This window comes from Bombyx mandarina, chromosome 01 (genome assembly GCF_030267445.1).
Source record: "Bombyx mandarina strain Sakado chromosome 01, ASM3026744v2".
Classification (NCBI taxonomy): Eukaryota; Metazoa; Arthropoda; class Insecta; order Lepidoptera; family Bombycidae; genus Bombyx; species Bombyx mandarina.
Genome location: NC_143208.1, coordinates 11,453,895 through 11,476,930, shown reverse-complemented (window position 1 = coordinate 11,476,930; position 23,036 = coordinate 11,453,895). Strand labels below are relative to the sequence as shown.

Sequence of the window (23,036 nt, the reverse complement as noted above, 5' to 3'; positions counted from 1 at the left end):
AAAATATAAAATTTTAGTGAAATGTATCGAAATTTGCCGTTACTACTAGTGACCGAGCCTTACCAAAGGCAAAAACGCAGTAGCCACGAGGGTCAGTTTCCAGTTGTAGCTCATTGCCATGATGAATCCAACCGCAACCGAACTGAATCCTTGCAGAATAAGACCGATTCGTAATCCAGTAGCGCCTTGTACTTCCGCTGTATCGCCACTAAGTCTCGCACATACGGCACCAACTGTATTCGATTCTCTATCAAAGTAACCAATTTCCTATAAAAACAATAATAAAAAAATTTTTTTTTTTCAATCAAAACTTATTGTTGTATTTAATTAATTTTTTTTTCGTCTCACTTGTCTTAACAAAGCTGCAAAATACTTGTAACGAAGACGTGTCGTCATTTTTAATCCTGCAGTGGTAAATGTACTGCTTTGGATGCACATAGATATACCAGCAACCGCGGCCACAACGAGAAACAGTCCGGAATATAAGTCCGCAAAATATAACACTTCATTCTTTTCTGGCAAAATGAAAATCTGGAAAAAAGAAGTCCGTTAGTATCGAAACAAAGAGCAGTCCGAAAATCTAAAATGCTTGAATTTCTTACACCGCTTGTGTAGCCCAACAGTAAAGCGAAAACAGGAAAGCAGGCTCCTTGAATGAAAGCTGCAATGGATCCGACTGTAAGATAGAGCCACTCGGGTGCATTAAGCTTCAGAAGCTGCCAATCACTAACCGGGGTCACGTCCTATGAATAATAATTTGTGTTGGGTAAATATATAACGTATATAAACCATAGATCTACGTTTCAGCTACGTTCGCAAGTTATAAATTACCTCATCGTCATCAATTTCTTCTACTTCATAATGGTCGCTGTAAGCGTGGCTTTGTAAGGCTGTTGACATAATTGAGGAAATTGACCCTCGTGGTGTAGTCATCCATTCGTGAGCTCCTGAAAGTTTGACAATAAAATATTAATGCTATTAACCGCGTCATAACAGGATTTTTATACATGTATAACAGTCAAACGGCCACCAACGATATTTTTTTGGGCTACAGTGCACTAAGTCGATACAGAGGCCCATTAAATTTACAACGTGACTTTCACTCTATAATTAGGCATTTAAGGTTTCAATTGTACTGCATATCATAATTTAAACCAGAACGCAGAACTGCGTCACGGTAGAAATAAGACAGAATTACTTATTCGTATGACAAAAATATGCGCTTCTAGCGACCAATTGCTGGAGTCATGGTCCAGACGACTGGCTGATCCTTCGGCTGGTCGTAGGACCGTCGAGGCGATTCGCCCGGTCCTTGTGGATTGGGTGAATCGTGACAGAGGACGCCTCACTTTCCGGCTCACGCAGGTGCTCACTGGGCATGGTTGCTTCGGTGAGTTCCTGCACCGAATCAGAGCCGAGCCGACGGCAGAGTGCCACCATTGTGATTGCGACTTGAACACGGCAGAGCATACGCTCGTCACCTGCCCCGCATGGGAGGGGTGGCGCCGTGTCCTCGTCGCAAAAATAGGAAACGACTTGTCGTTGCCGAGTGTTGTGGCATTGATGCTCGGCGACGACGAGTCGTGGAAGGCGATGCTCGAATTCTGCGAGTGCACCATCTCGCAGAAGGAGGCGGCGGGGCGCGTGAGAGACGCACAATCCCGCCGCCGTCGAGCGGGGGCCAGGGAGTCGGATCTCGCCCAAGCCCTGGCCCTCTAAGTGTTTCGGGTCCCCCCTCACATGTCGGTCTCGGGACCGGCGAGGGGGGCCTAAGAAGACGACGTGCAAGCTGCTCTGCACGCGTTTTACGCAAGAGCATCCGGGTGATGGAAGGCCGGCTATCCTCGACCCACGCTGGTTCTGGTCCAGCGGGGTATTCCGTAGGATAGTTCACTCTAACCGGCGCCATCTAGGCGGGTTTCGGATAGCCTGCCGACCGAGAGGGCTGGTGGTCGTGGCACCGACGACCGCCGGTCCGGCGTCCCGAGGAGGAGGGTGATGGGAGAGATGTGCTCCGCACTAAACGCTTCGCTTTCCCCCCTTTGCCTCTTCATGAGTTCTGTCTCATGCGAGGTTTGGACGTTGGTTGATGAGCGACAGGAGGTTTTAGTCAGTTCGACTTTGACATGCTCCGCCCTCTATCCCCAATCCCCAGTGGAGGGCGGAAGTCCGGCGATTTCCTCCTGACCAAAAAAAAAAAGCGACCAGTTATTGTTTTAATTAATCAAGCCTTATTAAAAGCTCACATAATTTAATATATGAACACCGGTATATTCTCATCGCTCGATAAAAAGTTTACCGGATACGTTAATCTTTACGTAAAGACAAATTTATCTCTAAATAACTAGTCAGGTCATAAGTATTGTCACACAGTAAAAACTTTTCTTTTAGAATGCTGGCCACAAAGAAGTTTATTGAATTCGAATTTCGAATTGTTCATGAAAATAAAAATGTGTACTTTTAGAATTTTACTCATTTTTAAATATGGAGTGGACGTTTAAAGAAGACCGTGTTGCAGTTATTGCGTTGCATCGTTGCGGTTACGCGCCAATTCAAATTTTTAACATACTGAAAAATTTGAATATAACCAAAAGATTCGTTTATCGTACCATCAAACGATACAATGAAGTGTAGATGACAGGTCAAGAAGTGGTCGCCCTCGGTCTGTTAGGACTCCAGCAGTGTTAAAAGCTGTGAAGGCGCGAATTCAAAGAAATCCCAAACGTAAGCAGAAACTGTTGGCCCTTCAGATGGGGTTAAGCAGAACCACGGTGAAAAGGGTGTTAAATGAAGACTTAGGGCTTCGGGCATATCGAAGAAAAACAGGACATCGTTTGAATGCTCGTCTAATGGACCTGAGACTGAAGAGATGCCGCGCTTTGTTGAAGCGGTACGCGGGAAAAAAATATCGGGAAATTCTTTTTTCGGATGAAAAATTTTTTACCGTAGAAGAGAGCTACAACAAACAAAATGATAAGGTGTACGCACACAGTAGTGAAGAAGCGAGCAACCGTATTCCGCGTGTCCAACGAGGTCATTTTCCATCCTCGCTCATGGTATGGTTGGGAGTTTCTTATTGGGGCTTAACAGAGGTACATTTTTGTGAGAAAGGTGTAAAAACGAATGCAGTTGTGTATCAAAATACAGTCCTGACGAACCTTGTGGAACCTGTTTCTCATACCATGTTCAATAACAGGCACTGGGTATTCCAACAAGATTCGGCGCCAGCTCATAGAGCGCAGAGCACACAAGACTGGCTGGCGGCGCGTGAAATCGACTTCATCCGGCACGAAGACTGGCCCTCCTCCAGTCCAGATTTGAATCCGTTAGATTACAAGATATGGCAACACTTGGAGGAAAAGGCGTGCTCAAAGCCTCATCCCAATTTGGAGTCACTCAAGACATCCTTGATTAAGGCAGCCGCCGATATTGACATGGACCTCGTTCGTGCTGCGATAGACGACTGGCCGCGCAGATTGAAGGCCTGTATTCAAAATCACGGAGGTCATTTTGAATAAACTTTAGTGTCATAAGAATCTATGTTTTGTTAAGTTCATTTTGGTATATGAATGGTTACATAATGAATAAACTTGTTTCAATTATTTTACATTAAACATGTGACAGAATTTATGACCTGACTAGGTACCTAACATAATCCCTCCCTCCCCTTCCTCTGTCTGACTGTCATAAATAAACGAAGCTACGCGGTAACTTCCCCCACACGTCATTTCGGATCCGCTCGATCCACTAACGGTGCTTTTAGATAACTCAAGCACCAGTCATCGTTCTCGTTGAACCCGTCGCTTGCGACGAAGGGCTCGACGAGTAAATTAACTCTCAGACACAGCACACTGAGTTTCTCGCCGGATCTTCTCAGTGGGTCGCGTTTCCGATCCGGTTGTAGATTCTGCGAAGCACGGCTCTTGCAAGGGTTCGTGTTAGCAACGTCGTCAGGTTTGAGCCCCGTGAGCTCACCTACTAGTTAAGGTTACGCTGAAATAACCTCACAAGGCTCTCAGCTTAGGTAGAAAAAGTAATTTCCCTGTGCGGTTTCAGTCTCAGGTTTGATAGCTACCTACATCACCAAATGAGGCTTAAGAATAATTCTTCAAAGGTCTGGCACAACAGCTTGTGTCTGTAGTGAGCGTAAAGTATTAATTATCAAGTGGGCTCGGTTCATTTGCTTTCGAAGGTAACAAAAGCCTTTCATGTAATTCTGATTTACCTTTGGCGGACTGACGCCTGTGAAGTTTCCTTACAGATCGTCTTTTGACATCTGGTTCGGGTCGCACCGCTTGCTGAAGTTCGACATTCTGTTCTGTTTCTGGTTCTTCCAGCACCGTTCCAATTTCTTCTGGCTCTTTGGTCTCTTTTCCGCTGGTAACTAGTTTGTGATAAAAACCTGTAAAGGAATACAGAATGGATACAGATGGAGAATTGTACCTATCTTTTTGGGTACTTATAATTTTTTTAATCTTGCATTTGAATTAATTAAATGTGAAATAGTAGGTGTACGAACTAATCATAAAAATTTTGCTAAGAAGACATCTACAAGGATAGAAGGACGATCTGTCTCATTCGTTTTTTTTATTATAAATCGCTACTTTAGTTACCTTTGGCCTTTATCAGTTCAACATGAGTCCCTTGCTCAATAATAGTTCCTTGATCCATGCAAATAATTCGATGGCAATTCACGATAGTCGACAATCTGAAGCAGTTTGAATAGTGAAAACTCTATTTAGCGATATTTTAACCTAGCAATTAGTGTTTTCAATTTAGTCAACAATTAGATACTGTGTACGCATCATTAATAGCATGTAGATGGCCGTTGTAACTATACTGAGACCTTAGAACTCATATCTCAAGGTGGGTGGCAGCATTTACGTTGTAGATGTCTATGGCTCCGGTAACCATTTAACACCAGGTGGGCCGTGAGCTCGTCCATCCATCTGCGCAATAAAACAAAAATCGAATTGGTTTTCATGATTACAAATTAACGGTTGACATTGAAAAGACCGAAAAGAATGGAGTGCATATGAATATACCCACACTCAGCATTGGGTGGACACAGGTTGAAAAAGAGAAGAGAGAGAGAGCTATGTGGTTTCATAGTATAGTACTACCCTACCTAGTAGTAAAACACAAAAAGGTCAAAAGTATGTACAACTGCGTTCTCCCAGTATTACAGTAGCATATTGCAACTACCAACCGAAATTTGCTGGACATGATTTGGTGTAGATGGCTAATACCATTTTACGTTTTTCTAACGCAAATCTATCAGACGTTCCGGCTTAAAGGATGGGATAGCCGTTATACAATATAAATGAGGCTTTGACTTAATTTAACACCGAGTATTTAAGCCTTGAACTAATATATTAAGTGACTTGAAAGTTCAATACCTGTGTGAGACTGTTAGTGTGGTTCTGCCAACGCTTGCTCTGTCCAATGCAGCTTGAACTTGTTTTTCGGAGTGAGGATCTAATGCTGAAGTAGCTTCATCTAACAGCAGAACAGCTGGTTCACGTAGAAGTGATCGTGCTATGGCTATGCGTTGTTTCTGACCGCCGGATAATGAGGCTCCACGCTCACCTATCACTGTTTCATAGCCCTGAAATACATACACTGAAGTCGTACATTTAGCGGTAGGCAGCGGCTTGGCTCTGCCCCTGGCATTGCTGAAGTCTATGGGCGACGGTAACCATTCACCATCAGGTGGGCCGTATGCTCGTCTGCCTACAAGGACCATAAAAAAAACATCATTATCTATTTTCCTATACAAATAACACTTTCATTGGTGGTAAAACGTCATAAGTTACTATGAGCCTATGTTTGTCTTGAGCTCATTGTTCGTTAGATTGAACGGTAAGGCAGTTATTATCCCAATGCAATTGAGAAATCGATTTTGTGACAAACCAGATAATGATATTGACGTAGCTGTGGCTATATATTGTTTTAGGCATGCATCATAGGAAAAATTTAAAACCAAAAACAAATTAATTTCATAAATTGTTATTTAGATAACAATTTATGAAATTAAATTAAATTAATTTACTCTTGCTATTATTATAGAACTCTATAGTTAAATCGACGAAACTAGGGATTGTGGATATACAAGTCAGTACCTTAATAAAAATTACTTAAAACGGTTTAATTCTGTGTAATTAGTAATTCTGCTATCGGACTTACGTTTGGTAAATTCTTGATGAATTCATGTGCATAAGCCATTTCTGCTACTCTGTAAACATCTTCACTTGTTGCTTCTGGATACCCAATGGCTATATTATCGTAAATCGTTCCTCGAAAAAGGACAGGCTCTTGTCCTACCACACCTGTTTAATTGGAAACAAAAGCAAAACTAGATAAAGCAATTGCTATTACTCCTAACCGTGTTTTCACGAAACTATTTAATAACCAACCCAACGAAGATCGTAGCCATCCTATGTTTAGAGTTTTCAAATTTCTCCCGTCTAGTTTCACGGAGCCTTGATTAGGATCGTATAGCCTTTGCAGGAGTTGGAGTATAGTTGATTTGCCACAACCAGATGAGCCAACCAACGCCACGCTTTCTCCGGGTTTTATGTGAAGAGAAAATCCCTTCAAGATCTAAAGACAAATTTATATTTTAACAAAGCGTGACCTAAATAATAACGTACCAAACTTGAAATGTTATTTTTATGAAATGGAGAATGAGTTGTATTCAAATTGACATATTTACTCTGGGCCAAGTCAGAACTCTTTACCTGGGCCAATACATATATTCAAATAATTATGAAAATATATCTTTTTAATGATTTTTCTGGAATTCACAAGATAAAAACATGAACGAAAAGACAATTATTTTTTTTTAATTTAATTTTTTTACATTTTATTACAACATTTAAATTACAAAATTTATTTAATTTTATTATACCTTAATATCCGGACGAGATGGGTAACTAAAGTGTACGTCTTCTAAAGAAATTTCCCCTATGACTCTTCGCGGAGAAGAACCCGCGTCACTTAGGCAGTCAATTTTAGGGTGTTTGTCCAACAAGCTAAAAATACTGGCAGCCGCACCACGGGCCGTCGCGAACACTTCCATATGAGGCACACAGAGCGTAATCGATTGTGTCGCCATGTACACCGAAAACGTAATCTACGAATAAATGAATTATTATATTTAGTATTGTGTAGTATATCACTAAAAATTTTTTTATCAACTTATGCAATTATATATCGGCAATATAATATAATAAGAACAATAAATTAAGACCACGCTATATTTATAAGCATTAACAAAAGCAAAACATTAACTGTCCCCTTCACACTCATAACCTAGATCGCGCGAGGGAGAGATGGACAGACTTTTCATGATGTGTATGCGGCAGTGCGACGTCACGCCGCGCGCTTATTCACAAACACTACACCAGCGCAACGTGTGAATGTGTTGAACGCGAGCTACATAGTAGGCGTAGTGGAGGTGTCCGGTTATTTTCGTTACGGAATTTCTTGATTCAGTCGCCGCGCTCAAGGCCTGTGATAGAAGCTATGCAATAGCTTAAAAATTATTAAATGTTTCAAAACAGATTAACTTTATTTAAAAAAAATTAAGCCAATTTTAACACATCTTTGGCTGTCTAAGGAAGAATGGGTGTGTCGGGGGAAATTCTTGCTATTTCTTTAGCGCTGAAGTCACTGACGTCATCGATCTGTTATATCCCTACATAGCATACAATAATGCTTACCAAACATCAACATCAGCATTTATTCCCGATGATGATTTCTAGCTAGCTTTTTAAAGCAGTTCGGGTCAGACTTTCATCGGAGTGGGACGTATACCGAGTTTTCCTCACTTTCCCTATAAATACTATAAATTTAGTCTAGGGAGTATTAAAAGTGTTTTTTAAAAAGAAGTTCCTAGTTTCAATTCTAACAGATCGTTACCTTTTTTTTATGATTGAAGGTTACTGGTGGCCTGGAGGCCTTTCCAGTTTCGCCAAGACAGGTGGACGAACAAAGGCTCACCCAGGAAGGGTGGGTTTGCTAACAACTGCCCGAGCGCCTCCAAAGGAGACCTAACAACTCGAGAGCAATTGCTTCGCGAATGAATCACTACTGGATCGAAATGGCGACCCGCTGAGAAGATCCGGCGAGAAACTCAATGGGCTGATATATGGGTTAGGTTGCACCTCAACCTCTTCGTCGAGTTCGACGAGTACGGTTACCGAGGTCCCTAAGCCTGCTGCTAGTGTTAGAGCTAAAGGCGTCTAATGCAAAGGTTATTGGATCTGATGGATCCTTAAGGACGTGTCTAGGGCGTCGACGGTGACTGGCTCCTGCATGATCAGGGTTCGGAGAGTAGTCAGCGGCGGCAACGATAAGACGATAAATCATTACCTCTACTCCCATCACTAGATTTAAAAGCCCTAAACAGTACTCGTAATAAAATTATCGTACAGTCATGCGTTCTTAATACGAGTACAGATTTTGGTGAAAATTACGGTGAAACATAATTAAACATAAATTTAGACATGTTATTAATACACATAGGTACATGTTAAGTTAAAATCGTGTTAAAAATACAACATCTATTCTTATTGCGAATAAATTATAGAGGTTTTAGTTTACAATTTATCATCTCTGACGTCAGCGTATATAATTTGCATTTGATACGTCTCTTCGTCAGATGGAATTGTTTATAGTATTTACAAAGTATAAAACGTTAATAAGATTACTCACACTTAATACAATTCCAATAATGTAAGTTCTCTCATCGTCTGGTTTGTTGGCATCTTCAATAATGAGTCGAGTGCCATACATGAATCCAATTGTGTTTAGAGAATACGTGAGAACCCAATTAAAACCGTTTCCCAGTCCTGTGAATAAGCCGCGTCTGCGTCCACTGATTTCAGCGGGCTCTAACAATGATTTGTAACTGTAATATTAAGATATAAACAAAACAGATTATTATCGTTATTATTATAATTGTAAATAGACATGCCTTAACAAGAACCGACTTCAAATAGAAAAAAGATATTCCAAAACAAATTTATATACACAAAAAACAATAATCATCGAAATCGGTTGGCGTGATATTGACTTATTCATCTATTTGTCGCGCACGTAATTAATCCAAATTTAAGACTTATATGGTTTTCTCATAGATACCATTATCGGAACAGGACTAAATTGAAATGGGACCACACGGGATGCGTCAGCTTTCTAATAAAAAAAGAATCATAAAAATCGATTCACCCAGTCAAAAGTTATGAGGTAACAAACATAAAAAAACATACGATCGAATTGAGAACCTCCCTTTTTTGAAGTCGGCTAAAAAGCACGTGTTGCTATAGGCTGAGCAGCGATAAAATTTTATATATCCAAAATCTTTAAGCGCGTCTTGTCATTTTTCCGAGTTAAATTATCATTTCTCATTCTTCGGTCGATAAAGCATGGTTAATACGTTGCTGCGCGAAAAATGGACAAACCAAGAAATACGCATACCATAAAATTACACGACTAGCTTAGACTAGGTAAGTACTAGTCTGTTTAAAACGGCAAACGTTGAGGTTCTTATCGGAAGTGATAATGGATTACATTATTTACGACGTAAATGCGCCACCCACCTTGAGATATAAGTTCTAAGGTCTCAGTATAGTTACAACGGCTGCCCCACCCTTCAAGCCGAAACGCATTACTGCTTCACGGCAGAAATAGGCAGGGTGGTGGTACCTACCCGTGCGGACTCACAAGAGGTCCTACCACCAGTAATTACGCAAATTATAATTTTATTTACCTATATATTTTTATATATAAAATATTAAATTATAATTTTATTTATTTATTTATTCACCTACCGTTGAACTTCAATATTTTCTCCACCAAATGCCACGACCGTCTTTACAGATTTTAATACTTCTTCGGCTTGCTTTCCCGCTTGACTGTAAGATTCCATTTCTCGAATAGAGGATTTGGTTTGATACTAGAATCAAAATCGACAAGTTTGTTTTAATTCGTGATGTATTTTGATGATATCGCATTTGTGTTACGTTCATTTAATCAAATTCAAAGCTTCAATCAAAATCAATCGTAGAACAATGCTCAGTTGTAATATCTAGGATAAACTCACATTTGTAAGAGCGACAGAAGCCATTATTGAGAATGGCATAACGGTGATGCAAGCGAGCGCGAGCTTCCAACCCAGGGGAAACGCAGTACATAAACATATGATGGAGGTACCTACTAAGTTAGATACCACGGCCAATTTCTCACCCATACCTTCCTTAAGCTTCATTAGATTTCTAAAAGAAGTAATCATGTTTTAATTTGAGATTAAGCCCGATCATAATATTCATCGTCGAAATTTAATTTAAGTTCGGTGCTATCTCGAATTTGGCATCAAGCCTCGCAGTTGTTAATTATCACTATAATAACTAGTGGTCCGGGAGTAGTCGAAATTCGACTATAATTAATTGAAATTGTAAGTTAGTACACTATTATGATTCTATTTTCAAAGACTATTATACTTCTATAATCACAAATTTCGTCAAGACTACACTATAGAAAAATATTAATAAAGACAAACAATATTTAATCTATTCTCAATTTAACCACAGACGTCAGGAACAAAGGTTTGACAATAAATAAATAGTATGCATGCGTGTGTGCGGCAAATACATTGGTGTGTGTGTAATGTTTTTTTTTATTGATTTAATGTATTTTTTAGTCATAATTTAAAAAAAAATATAAACATTCTGCACTCCTTCTCTATATTCTCTATAAGTGTGAGAAATTTCATATTCCTCGGTCCGCGGAATTTTCGTAAAAAGGGATGACATGCGATTATTTAAGAGATTCGGAAGACAACCCGAGTACCGTGTAACCATTTTCTAACGTGTTGAATTCAATGTTTGACTATATTAGCGATGAAAATTACATGCACATTGACATTGAAAGCCTTATCTTGGAACTTCTTTAGCACAACACAACCCGAGTCGAAATATACTTAGCTCAACTACATTTACATTTGTTTAAATGTTTGTTTTGTGTTTATTTTAAGTACATATGATCGAACGTTGAACGCGATGAGTGTGTATTATCAACACTTGTAATGCCATGTCAACATGATAATCAATTGTTGGTTATTATGAACAGAAATAATTCTTAAATAGTTATGAGTTATATTCTAATATACTTCTCATTGACATTACTCCTATATTACTCAATTTATTAACAATATTATTAAAATGAACCATAGCTACTGATAACTAAGTTACTATTGCAAGTTCAGTCGATTGATATAAAATATAGCCGAATATTATTACAACTATTGATAAATTCTAACTAACTAGGTTAACTGTTAGGTCAGTACTAAATGTTTGTCAAATATCGATACTCTGTACTATTTAGCTGATTAGTGGCAAAAAATGCGTACTTAATATGCAAAAAAATATTTTTGGATGTTTGTGAAATAACACATAATATATTTACATACACAGTACTATAGTATCAACCTACATAGAATTATTAGTTACCGTTGTTTGATTTTCAAATGCTATAATGTCCCCAGAAATTATTAGCAATACTGCTATGAATATAAAACGAAATCTTTTAAAAATAAACGATAATATGGTAAAATAGGTAATTTTAGTATATCGCGGGCGATGTAAATCTATATATTAATACGTGAAGCAAAAACTTTGTATCCCTTTTAACGAAAATTGCGCGGACGGAGGAGTATGAAATTTTCCACACTTATAGAGAATATAGAGAAGTGCACAATGCTAATATTTTTTTAAAATAATGCTAAAAAGTTACATTAAATCAATAAAGAAAAACTTACACACACTACATACCAAGTATTTGACGCACACCCGCATGCATACTATTTATTGTCAAACTTTTGTTATTGGCGTCTGTTGTCAAATTGAGAATAAATTAATTATTGTTTGCCTTTGTTAATATTTTTCTATAGTGTAGTCTTGACGAAATTTGTGATTATAGAAGTATAATAGTCTTTGAAAATAGAATCATAATAGTGTACTAACTTACAATTTCAATTAATTATAGTCGAATTTCGACTACTGCGGGACCACTAGTTTTTATTATTTCACAATATCAAATTTTTTTATTTCTTTTAAATTACACACATGTTTATTATTAATAATTTAATGTGCTATATTTGTTTTTCATTGTATTCATATTGTGATTTCTATTGGGCGAAAACTTAAAAATTTGGTTCTTATCCAAACATTTCACATTTGTTTACACATTACGTTAAACATTTGTTATTGAATATACAGATATACATATTAATACATTTTATAATGAAACCCTTGAATTGCCTTTATGTATATATTTTCATCCAGTTTGAGCGCTTAGGGTAACAATTATTGCGATCAAATAAACCGTGTTTCTTTTAAACTAGCGACCCGCTCTCGCTTCGCTTAGGTGGCTATAATTTATTATTGATTTTATTGAATTTCCTTTTATGCATTTGTTTTAAACGACATTTAGTTTTTTTACATCCTCTTTTACTACGAGTAGGTATATTTGCAGCACGCACACTGTCAATATTATGTGTCAAACGCCATAAGGTTACGATTAAAGATCATTAGAAAATTTAATATGGTGGTTATTTATTCTTAAATTTTCTAATTTTGGCGGCAATTTTCTTAATTTTTTCATTCTTAAGATCTTCTCCTGACAATAATAAACGAAACAAAAAAAAAATTATCCAATTTGTTGTATCCAAATGAAGTTATGCGCCGCACATACTTTTTTTTTCTACCTATGCCGATAGCCTTGTAAGGCTATTTCAGCTTTACCCTAGCGTGTAGTGAGCTCTCGGGGTTCAAACCGGAAGGCGCACACATACATTACACAGATTCATTTTTATATATAAGATGACGTACATAGAATATATGCATAACAGCGAATACTCATAAACTAGTTTACACCAAATATGTACTGTTGGCTAATATTTCTATGAAAATCATGTTTCATTCAAAAGCATCTGCTTAAGGTAAATGTAAACAAAAGTATAAACGTAAGTAAGAATTTAAATTAACAACATTGTGCAAGGGCTTTTGATGTTTTTCTTAAAAAAAGTTTATAACTTTGTTACTTTGAATAAGCTTTTTGATCGCTGACACATAGTTCAGCGGTAACTGTATTATATTTCTTCGCTATGCCCCAATAGATCCATGTTAAATAATTTAAACTATTTGGTTTCTTCAAACATCTTAAAAATTGATTTAAGCAGTGTAAAATAACTCACAACTATTCCTTTTTTTGTATTTTTGTACTATAAAAAATATGTCAGTTTGAAATTATTGTAAAAATACACAAAAACGAAGAAAATGAGATGATCTTTTTTCTTTTTGACGTTTGAAAGTATATATTTTTAGTTGTAAAGGCTTACAATAATAAAATGCAAATCATAGAATCAAAAACGGACAGAGTAAAAGAAACTTTGAAAAAAGAACAGAAAAGGACTATGGCATGTTGCAGTGGATACACTACCCAGAAATATAACCTATGGAAGCTTGTCAAGCAAATCCCTATGAAGCACAATAAGAGGAGATGCTGCACCAGCCCTGCGTAATATAAGATATGAAGAAGATTAAGAAGAAGGATACAGTTAATAATTCAATAATTACTCACTCAGACATTTTCGAAGCTAAATTGAAATCAGAATCGGTATCAAACCAAGTCATGTCTTGACGAAGTACTGCTGTCAGAAATAGCTTTCGTATGGTAGTTATCTGTTAAAAAAATAATCAATTAGTTATGGTAATTATTTAAATAGTTATTGTTCCGGCGATATTAAACCCAGGTAATGTTTGGATTTAAATTTACCAGTGGTATGCGGTATTTTGATGAAGCGACCATCGTAATGCAATACAAATGCAATACACTTAAGATTTTCCCCTCAAGGCGGGTGACGATTTTTACATTGGATCTACGGGCTTTAATAACCACTTAAAATATGGATCCTTACTTCCTGACTTCCTATGGAAATAAAAATAAAAAAAACAACTTTGTAAGTAACTTTAGCACGCGATTAAACTTTACCTTAATATCTGTTTAGCTTAATTAATTCAATGCGATTTCACAAAAGCAAATTAAATACGAAGATCTTTGCCGAACAAAACTATTGGAGGTTTATAAACCAGACTGACCTTAAAGAACTTGTTGAAACTTGTGCTTGTTGAAATTTGGGAAAGCTCTCACCTGTTTGAGTGCGCTCCAGCTTACCAAAGCCACCGACAGAACGTTGCATAATATCGAGAAGATTATACTGACAAATGCCCCTATAGCCACAGCTTGTGCATCTTCGATCAAAGCAGCCATATTTTCTTCGTGCGTGGCATTGTATCTAGACAATTATATTATTATCCATATTAATGTTAGTAGCAGTGATTCCTTAAAAATATTATATGAAGTGTCAAGTTCAGTTTTTATACTAAGGCACGCAAGGAAAAAGCCTTATCATTGATTCCATACGCGCGAGTTCACAACTTTGTAAAATTTTATGCAAGTGACGTGAACTGAATGTGAAAGACTGTTAGCAGATTATGGATTTAAAAAAAAAAACTTTAGTACTTAGTTACCTTAGAGTTCAATGACCTTAGACTACACGACAAGTACTTGAAATGTAGTATAATTAATTAAACTCAAACAATAACGAACCAGCGATAGCTGATTTTAGTGAGTCACAGGTAATGTTGTTTAGTTAAAATATATTAAAATTTCATTATCAGAACCTAAGACTTTCATATTATGTATTTAGTTAATCTTTATTTCTATTGACGGGAAGCGTCTAATGTCTGTTTGAACACAATCTTATCGTTACGCAACATCCCAGCTCGCAATTTAGTACAATAAAGCAATAAAAGCCTTAAAGTCTATAAATACGCGTAAAGTCTGTTAATAGTGTTCTCTTTTTTATCACTATTTAGAAGAATTCGCTTCCTAGATGTTAATAAGTAGATTCCCGTTAGAAATGTCATGTCACTTCCTGTAGTCATTTTCTAATCATTACATAGTATGTTTAATAGGTTTAATAGGTTTAGACTTACAATCTCCGACCGCCTCCAAATAGAGACATTATAGGCATTTTACTGGTCAATCTGTCCGGCGGCACAGTTCTCTCAACAAAGGCAGTGCTCATTTCTCCAACTTGCATCAGGTTGTAGGTGACACCTCCAGCACTGAGAAGTCCGAATACTGTCCCCAAGATTGTGGCCGTAAGCTCCAACCACGACGCGTAACGAAACTGATAAAAAAATAAGCAAAGTAAGCTTTCTTTCGTTACGTAAATTTTGAATGACTACCTCACAGCGATAATGATTTTACAAATTTTAGTATTTTACTTATATTTTAAGTAAAGGCTGCTTAATCAAAAGCTACATAACAAATAGGAAAAATAGATGATGTCGCGCTGTTATTAAGTTTTGTAAATATTATATGACCGTGCCTGTGTTATTCCGTTTACTTTTCGTTGTAATTCGAAAGAGATTCCACGTACTTTTTATTTCATTTCAATTTATTGAGAATGTAGTGAAGAAATATTCTAATGTCATTAAATTAAACTTCTATTGTTATTCTTAAATAAAGCTAAATGACATTTTCTATTTTTTTTTTTGAATTATACGAGTATAGCCAATCTATCTTCACTATTCGTCTGCTAGATTAGTATTCATTAATGAAGCGTAAATAATTTAAAATTGTGTTTATTGTTGTGTAATATTAAATAATACAGAGATTTTATAGTTTTGTAACGCAAACAAAGCTGTTGTAGATTTAAATGTTTAATAAAAGATTTTATTACCACACGTAATTGTATTATTTAAGCAAATAATGATATATGATAATAATTATTAGTGAATAAGTTATAAAAATCCCAATTAAGACCACGTATAAATTTGTACATATATTAATTTTCTGTTTACTCATAAACGTTTCTTTATATATATTTTCTTCTTATCAGAATGGCAACCTGATTTTAAATCCTGAAACAATTGAAGGTGTTTACTTTTACTTCCTTTAAGTGTTGATGTCTCAAATATTATTTGATGTAACGCATTCCATGATGATCACGTAACTATCACAAAATTTATCCTTTTATTTCCTTACATGAGCGTTTATAATTGAGGAGACGAATCGGATGTAAAGCTTAAATAATCCTTATTTAATAATTCGATTGCGGTTTGCTCCTTCAAATGAATCGAATATAGCAAGAAAACGATAGCTACAGCTCTAGTCATATATCAACTAATAAAGAAAATACTTAGTCGAAATCGACAATTCGTATTTTAAATACAAAACTGGATAATCTATACATACATATAAATAAAATTGAAGTGTCTGTTTGTAATATAACGGCTTTTTACTACACGCATATGAATATAGGTACGGTACATACACCAAAATAACATTTTTTACAATTTTTGTCTGTCTGTCTGTATGTTTATTCCGGCTAATCTCTGGAACCGCTGAACCGATTTTGACGAGACTTTCACTGATAGGGAGCTGATTTTTTTTAGAGTAGTTTCGCTATCAGTAATAAAATTTAATGTTTTCGAAGCGAAGCGAAGTCGGGTCGCTAGTTTTAAATATTATCGAAATACGACTTTAGTAACCAACAGATCGAGATTTTATTTGCTGTATTAAATTTTCTCATTTACTTTATTATCGCCTTTTCAAAAACTTATTATATCTTAAGCTTTTTAATTGATACCACTACATATTTCGAAACAAAATCAAAAGTACTTTGACTGTATGTTCTGGATGAAAAAGGATTGTTCGTAATATAAAGAGGTCATAATATCTAATATATAAAATTCTCGTGTCACAGTTTTCGTTGCCATACTCCTCCGAAACGGCTTGACCGATTTTGATGAAATTTTTTGTGCTTATCCGGTATCTATGAGAATCGGCTAACATCTATTTTTCATCCCCCTAAATGTTAGGGGTAGTCCACCCCTAAATATTTTTTTTTATTTTGTCATGACTTAAAATAAAAAATAAAATATTACTCTCAATTTTCACTCTTATAGGATCAACCCCTATTTTTCCATCTCGATTTTTATTTTTTTATTCTATGCACAGATCCGCAATAAGGTTGCAAGATGCCAATCAAATATTATAATTGTAGTACGATAAATTCTTATTCAAAGTTTATAATTTCAAGTTCCTTTAATTATGTTTTTTTTTTAAATTCAATTTGATCTCCTGCCCTCGCCGGTCGACTACTGATCAACTATCAATCGATCAGTTATCCCCGCCAGGAGTCACCACTCATCCAGCAAACATCACGTAGTAGGGATGAGGACGAAGCCGGTCTCCTGTCTTACTCACTATACATTTTTCAGTCATGTTTCTTTGGTTTTATTTGTGTATCAATCGTAGCTTGCCAGCCATGTTTTTTTTGTTTTATTTGTGTATCAATCATGTTCAGTAGGTCTGAGAATCGGCTACTATCTATATTTCATATCCCTAAGTGATAAGGGTTGTCCACCCCAAACATATTTTTTTTTGATTTTTTTTTTTTTGTTATAATGAGGTATGAGGTATAGTCCCCGGCACGTAACTTGGCAAGAGTCGCTAGATGCGTAGAAGTCGTTTTTTAGGTCTCTTTGGTTGTCAAGCGGGACGCGGGGAAAGACGTAGCACCGTTCCGAGCGCGCGATTGGTGAGTCAGTCGACCCTCCCCTCCCGCACCCCGTCCACGTTCCGTTCGCTCACGGTTACACATGCGCCTACTAAAGTTGTAGGAACCCTTTGTTTATATTGAGTTTTTGTTACGAGTTGTTATTATTGTTTTAAATTTAGTTTTTGTTACGAGTGTTATTGGAACGAAGTTCCTTACGGCAGGCTTGGAGGGGATAGGGATTTTGCTGCGCGACCGAACTGAAAAAAAATGTGATAGTAAAACCGTAAGAAAAAATCCGTGGAAAAAATCAATGGAAAAAATCAATGGAAAAAATCAATGGAAAAAAGTGCGTGAAATAAAACCGTTAAATGAGACGTGCGCAGGCGCGACAGTCGCATACACAAGCGAGTAGTGTATAATACCTTTCTCTTTCTCCCTCTTTCTTTTCGTTCTCTCATCCATTCTCTTTCTATTTTACGTAATTTATTATTTCCTAAAATACTGAATTTCCTAAATACTTTCCTATACTTAAATAAAAACTAATCAGCAAAATTTAAGAGAAAAATCAAGAAAACCAACATAAAATTGAGCACGATTTTTTTTTTTGCAAATTGTGTCGATTCTACATTAGCCGAAGGAACTTCGTTCCTACCTGGTGTCCCACGACACCACATTTTCATTTTTGTTTTAAATTTGTTTGCAATGGTAGGACCAAATACCACTGACCATAATTATAATCGATTCAGTCACTGAGCGTTTTATTATTTACGCCAGTGACGACAGCGACTCTTCGTTATGTCGACGATGAGGAGCCAACTCCTTCCACCAGCTCAGGTGCTACCATAAATTTAATCCAAGGGGTAGCACTATTAGAAAATGATAGTGACGACGGCGACACATAATTTTTAATATTAAGTATATTTTTTTAAATAAACTTTTTAACTTTTAATTGTATTTTATTTATAACACCTAACACACTTCACGAATTCTTCTCTTTTCTTTAACTTTCTTCTAAACACACAGGCTTAAAAATAAATTATGGCAATTAAAAAATTTAATAAAATAAAATTAACATATATGCGGGCAATAAAAGTGACCATTTTTTTGTTGCATGTGCACTATGCGCGACATTACCCCCACTACACCAAAACCTTGCCAACTTACGTGCCGCTTACTATATTATGTGGTTGAATGAGGTTTTTGAGAATTTTATATATTAGACTAGAATTTCCCTAGAAATCTTATTTAAGGCAACACAACGTTTGCCGGGTCAGCTAGTTAAAATATAATTATTAAAATAATTTAATTACGAAAAAAAAGCATAGCATTAGATTGTGTCATATGGTTTTTTCCCTATAGTTACTAGGCAGGACACCAAAATACGCGTTTGTTATTATATGTTATATATAATATATTAATATATACCTAGTTAGGTCATAAATTCTGTCACATGTTTAATGTAAAATAATTGAAACAAGTTTATTCATTATGTAACCATTCATATACCAAAATGAACTTAACAAAACATAGATTCTTATGACACTAAAGTTTATTCAAAATGACCTCCGTGATTTTGAATACAGGCCTTCAATCTGCGCGGCCAGTCGTCTATCGCAGCACGAACGAGGTCCATGTCAATATCGGCGGCTGCCTTAATCAAGGATGTCTTGAGTGACTCCAAATTGGGATGAAGCTTTGAGCACGCCTTTCCCTCCAAGTGTTGCCATATCTTGTAATCTAACGGATTCAAATCTGGACTGGAGGAGGGCCAGTCTTCGTGCCGGATGAAGTCGATTTCACGCGCCGCCAGCCAGTCTTGTGTGCTCTTCGCTCTATGAGCTGGCGCCGAATCTTGTTGGAATACCCAGTGCCTGTTATTGAACATGGTATGAGAAACAGGTTCCACAAGGTTCGTCAGGACTGTATTTTGATACACAATTGCATTCGCTTTTACACCTTTATCACAAAAATGTACCTCTGTTAAGCCCCAATAAGAAACTCCCAACCATACCATGAGCGAGGATGGAAAATGACCTCGTTGGACGCGCGGAATACGGTTGCTCGCTTCTTCACTACTGTGTGCGTACACTTTATCATTTTGTTTGTTGTAGCTCTCTTCTACGGTAAAAATTTTTTCATCCGAAAAAAGAATTTCCCGATATTTTTTTCCCGCGTACCGCTTCAACAAAGCGCGGCATCTCTTCAGTCTCAGGTCCATTAGACGAGCATTCAAACGATGTCCTGTTTTTCTTCGATATGCCCGAAGCCCTAAGTCTTCATTTAACACCCTTTTCACCGTGGTTCTGCTTAACCCCATCTGAAGGGCCAACAGTTTCTGCTTACGTTTGGGATTTCTTTGAATTCGCGCCTTCACAGCTTTTATCACTGCTGGAGTCCTAACAGACCAAGGGCGACCACTTCTTGACCTGTCATCTACACTAGAGTCTTCATTGTATCGTTTGATGGTACGATAAACGAATCTTTTGGTTATATTCAAAATTTTCAGTATGTTAAAAATTTGAATTGGCGCGTAACCGCAACGATGCAACGCAATAACTGCAACACGGTCTTCTTTAAGCGTCCACTCCATATTTAAAAATGAGTAAAATTCTAAAAGTGTACGTTTTTATTTTCATGAACAATTCGAAATTCGAATTCAATAAACTTTTTTGTGGCCAGCATTCTAAAAGAAATGTTTTTACTGTGTGACAATACTTATGACCTGACTAGTTATATGTATTAACAATTTAACGCGCTTGATAAGCTAAGGAATTTGAATTGGTCTCATTAAACAGTTTTAAAATGTTTACAGAAATACTGTTCCATCTTAACAACGGACTATAGATCGCATCGGTAACTTAAAATCAATTTTAATACCATTGAAAAAATTCACGATCCTACTATGAAAATCGAAGGTAATCATTGTAACTATAAGAATTACCAAGCGTAAAAACTTGTAAATTATTACATACTTCTTTTTTATTGCTTAGATGGGTGGACGAGCTCACAGCCCACTTGGTGTTAAGTGGTTACTGGAGCCCATAGACATCTACAACGTAAATAAGCCACCCACCTTGAGACATAAGTTCTAAGGTCTCAGGTATAGTTACAACGGCTGCCCCACCCTTCGAACCGAAACGTATTACTGCTTCACGGCAGAAATAGGTAGGGTGGTAGTACCTACCTGTGCGGACTCACAAGAGGTCCTACCACCAGTAAAGCGTACGTATTTCATTAGAAAAATTGGTACTTGCCTGCGGAATTCGAACACCAGTGTACCGCAAGATACGAATGCATCGAACGTCTTATCGTATCTTATTAGTCTTGGCCACGACCACTTCAAATAAACGACTTCATAGTAAAAATTAAGAATACTCACTATTTGAAAGAAAGAAAGTGACGATTCATCGATATTTTCTTCGAGTTTTCTATAAAAAAGAAACAACAACACTCGTAGCAACACTTGTAATATTTTTCTTAAATAAACATATCGACAAACACATATATCAGAACGTTGTTGCAATAAATAAAATGTCTCAAGGACATCACTATTTGCGTTATAAATAATACTAATAAATACTTTAAAAACATAACACTATTATAATAGAAAAAATATCCGGCAAACAAATATTTCGCCTGGCATTAATTCACTAAAGTACGTGCTGCAAAAACAAAACGGAATAGTAAAAACCGTTGCGTAATTCAAAGTGTTCAAAAAGAAAATTAAAGGGAAGGGTTCCGTTCAATTTTCAATAATAATGTCGAATTGAAAACGATTGGAAAAATTCTATAAATGCTATAATAATGAATGTAGCCATATCTTGAATATCAATTATTCAGTCAGTGTGATACAAATGAAATTTTATATTTAGCTCACGGAGCCTTGTTGCAGATTGTGTTCTAGTTTCGATAAAAACCAATATTTTAAAATTTAACGCATTGCTTAAGAGAAAAAAGGTGATAAGAAATGTTTTCTTTTATAGATGCTTAACATTACGAAATACTTTTCTTCAACGTGTTCCTAGCACTATTTTCAAATCATCAATATTAAAGTTTTTTGTCCGTAATAGAAAACCCCTAAAAATTAGATGTTTTGTAACATTTAACATGTGTTTAATTTGCGCACCTTATATTTCCAAATTGTTTGCATTCTAACAGAATAAAATAAAAAAAACAAAATAAATTATACAATGTATACGCCCAATATGTAATAAAAAAAATTATACTGATAAGTCGAAGCATAGTCAATAAACAATTTCTTAAGAAATAGCCGCTAAGGCTTCTTGATTAAAACGCAATCGATTACTTGATAACCAAAAACTTACATTTTTTTTTCTTTTTTGAACCCCATTTTGTATTTTCTGGGGTTGACGTGTGTCTCTCGCAGTGTCTGGTATACTAATAGCAGAGCTGGTTTAAATTCGTTATCAACACCACATAACTGTTTGTGTTCTTACAATAATTACTGAAAGCAGCGTATTTTACGGATTACTTTATATACGCATGTGTAATGTTCTGATCTTACCTTATCTCAAAACTGATTATGACTTGATTGTATAACTTATTTGTATTTAGTACCACTTGAGGCGTTTTAGTTACTTTCCTGAATTTTCATTCAACCTTACTTTTAACAATGAAATGAGCGATACTGATTTTATTTTAACTATTACAGACAGCTTCGTATAGTCAAACTATGTTTTGGTACATTATCCTTCAAATACCTACTTTTATTACCAAATTCTGTGTAATACTTGTAATGTATATTTGTGCTATTATTATTATTATTATTTTCCGTCTTATATCTACAGAATAATTACTTTCCACATTGGACTTTAATCAATGGTAGATGAACAGCATACGGCTCATTCAAGGTCATTTCTGTCCCCGTACATCGATATTTCTAGTAGGACATATGGCACAATTAATGTATCTTTCTGTCAATAGAGAAAAGAGCGCGTAGAAAATACACAGATTTTTTATTATTTAATCTATTACAAGAATCTTGGAGATTTCTCTCGGTGACAACCGTTACCATGGCCTCGTCAATGCCGTGTGAAGAATAGAAAAGTTGTAATAGATATATTATGAAATCTCGACTTCATGACTCAAAGTGGGTGTCGAATTTCACGTCATCATACCCATGAGTTCCACTTTTAGATAACCTCTTTTTTTTATTGCCCTTTTAGGCAGACAAGCAAACGGCTCACCTGATGGTGAGTGGTTACCGTCGCCCATGGACTTCAGCAATGCCAGGGGCAGAGACAAGCCACTGCCTACCGCAAAACTACCTATGATTTTAACACTGGTGAACAATTAGTACTGGATACAAAGAAATTGTATCGCAGCTATGATGGTGCTAAAAAAAAAATATTTAATTTTGTACCGATTCATTTTTTTT

At 36.3% G+C, this 23,036-nt stretch overlaps 1 protein-coding gene across 1 annotated transcript in view; it reads right to left on the bottom strand.

Moving 5' to 3' along the window:
• Positions 1–22,049, bottom strand: part of LOC114246906 (multidrug resistance protein homolog 49) — a 28,484-nt gene extending 6,435 nt beyond the window's left edge. The window contains exons 1-18 of the mRNA XM_028179643.2: positions 21,964–22,049; positions 21,018–21,066; positions 15,063–15,259; positions 14,215–14,359; positions 13,645–13,745; positions 10,109–10,280; positions 9,837–9,961; positions 8,719–8,914; positions 6,911–7,135; positions 6,417–6,603; positions 6,187–6,329; positions 5,400–5,608; positions 4,614–4,708; positions 4,226–4,402; positions 832–947; positions 603–743; positions 349–531; positions 64–267 (exon numbers count right to left, since the gene is read on the bottom strand). Coding sequence (XP_028035444.2) covers positions 64–267; positions 349–531; positions 603–743; positions 832–947; positions 4,226–4,402; positions 4,614–4,708; positions 5,400–5,608; positions 6,187–6,329; positions 6,417–6,603; positions 6,911–7,135; positions 8,719–8,914; positions 9,837–9,961; positions 10,109–10,280; positions 13,645–13,745; positions 14,215–14,359; positions 15,063–15,259; positions 21,018–21,066; positions 21,964–21,989 — 2,691 coding nt within the window. The 5' untranslated portion in view covers positions 21,990–22,049. The remainder of the gene's footprint in view (positions 1–63; positions 268–348; positions 532–602; positions 744–831; positions 948–4,225; positions 4,403–4,613; positions 4,709–5,399; positions 5,609–6,186; positions 6,330–6,416; positions 6,604–6,910; positions 7,136–8,718; positions 8,915–9,836; positions 9,962–10,108; positions 10,281–13,644; positions 13,746–14,214; positions 14,360–15,062; positions 15,260–21,017; positions 21,067–21,963) is intronic.
• Between the last annotated feature and the right edge of the window lie 987 nt (positions 22,050–23,036).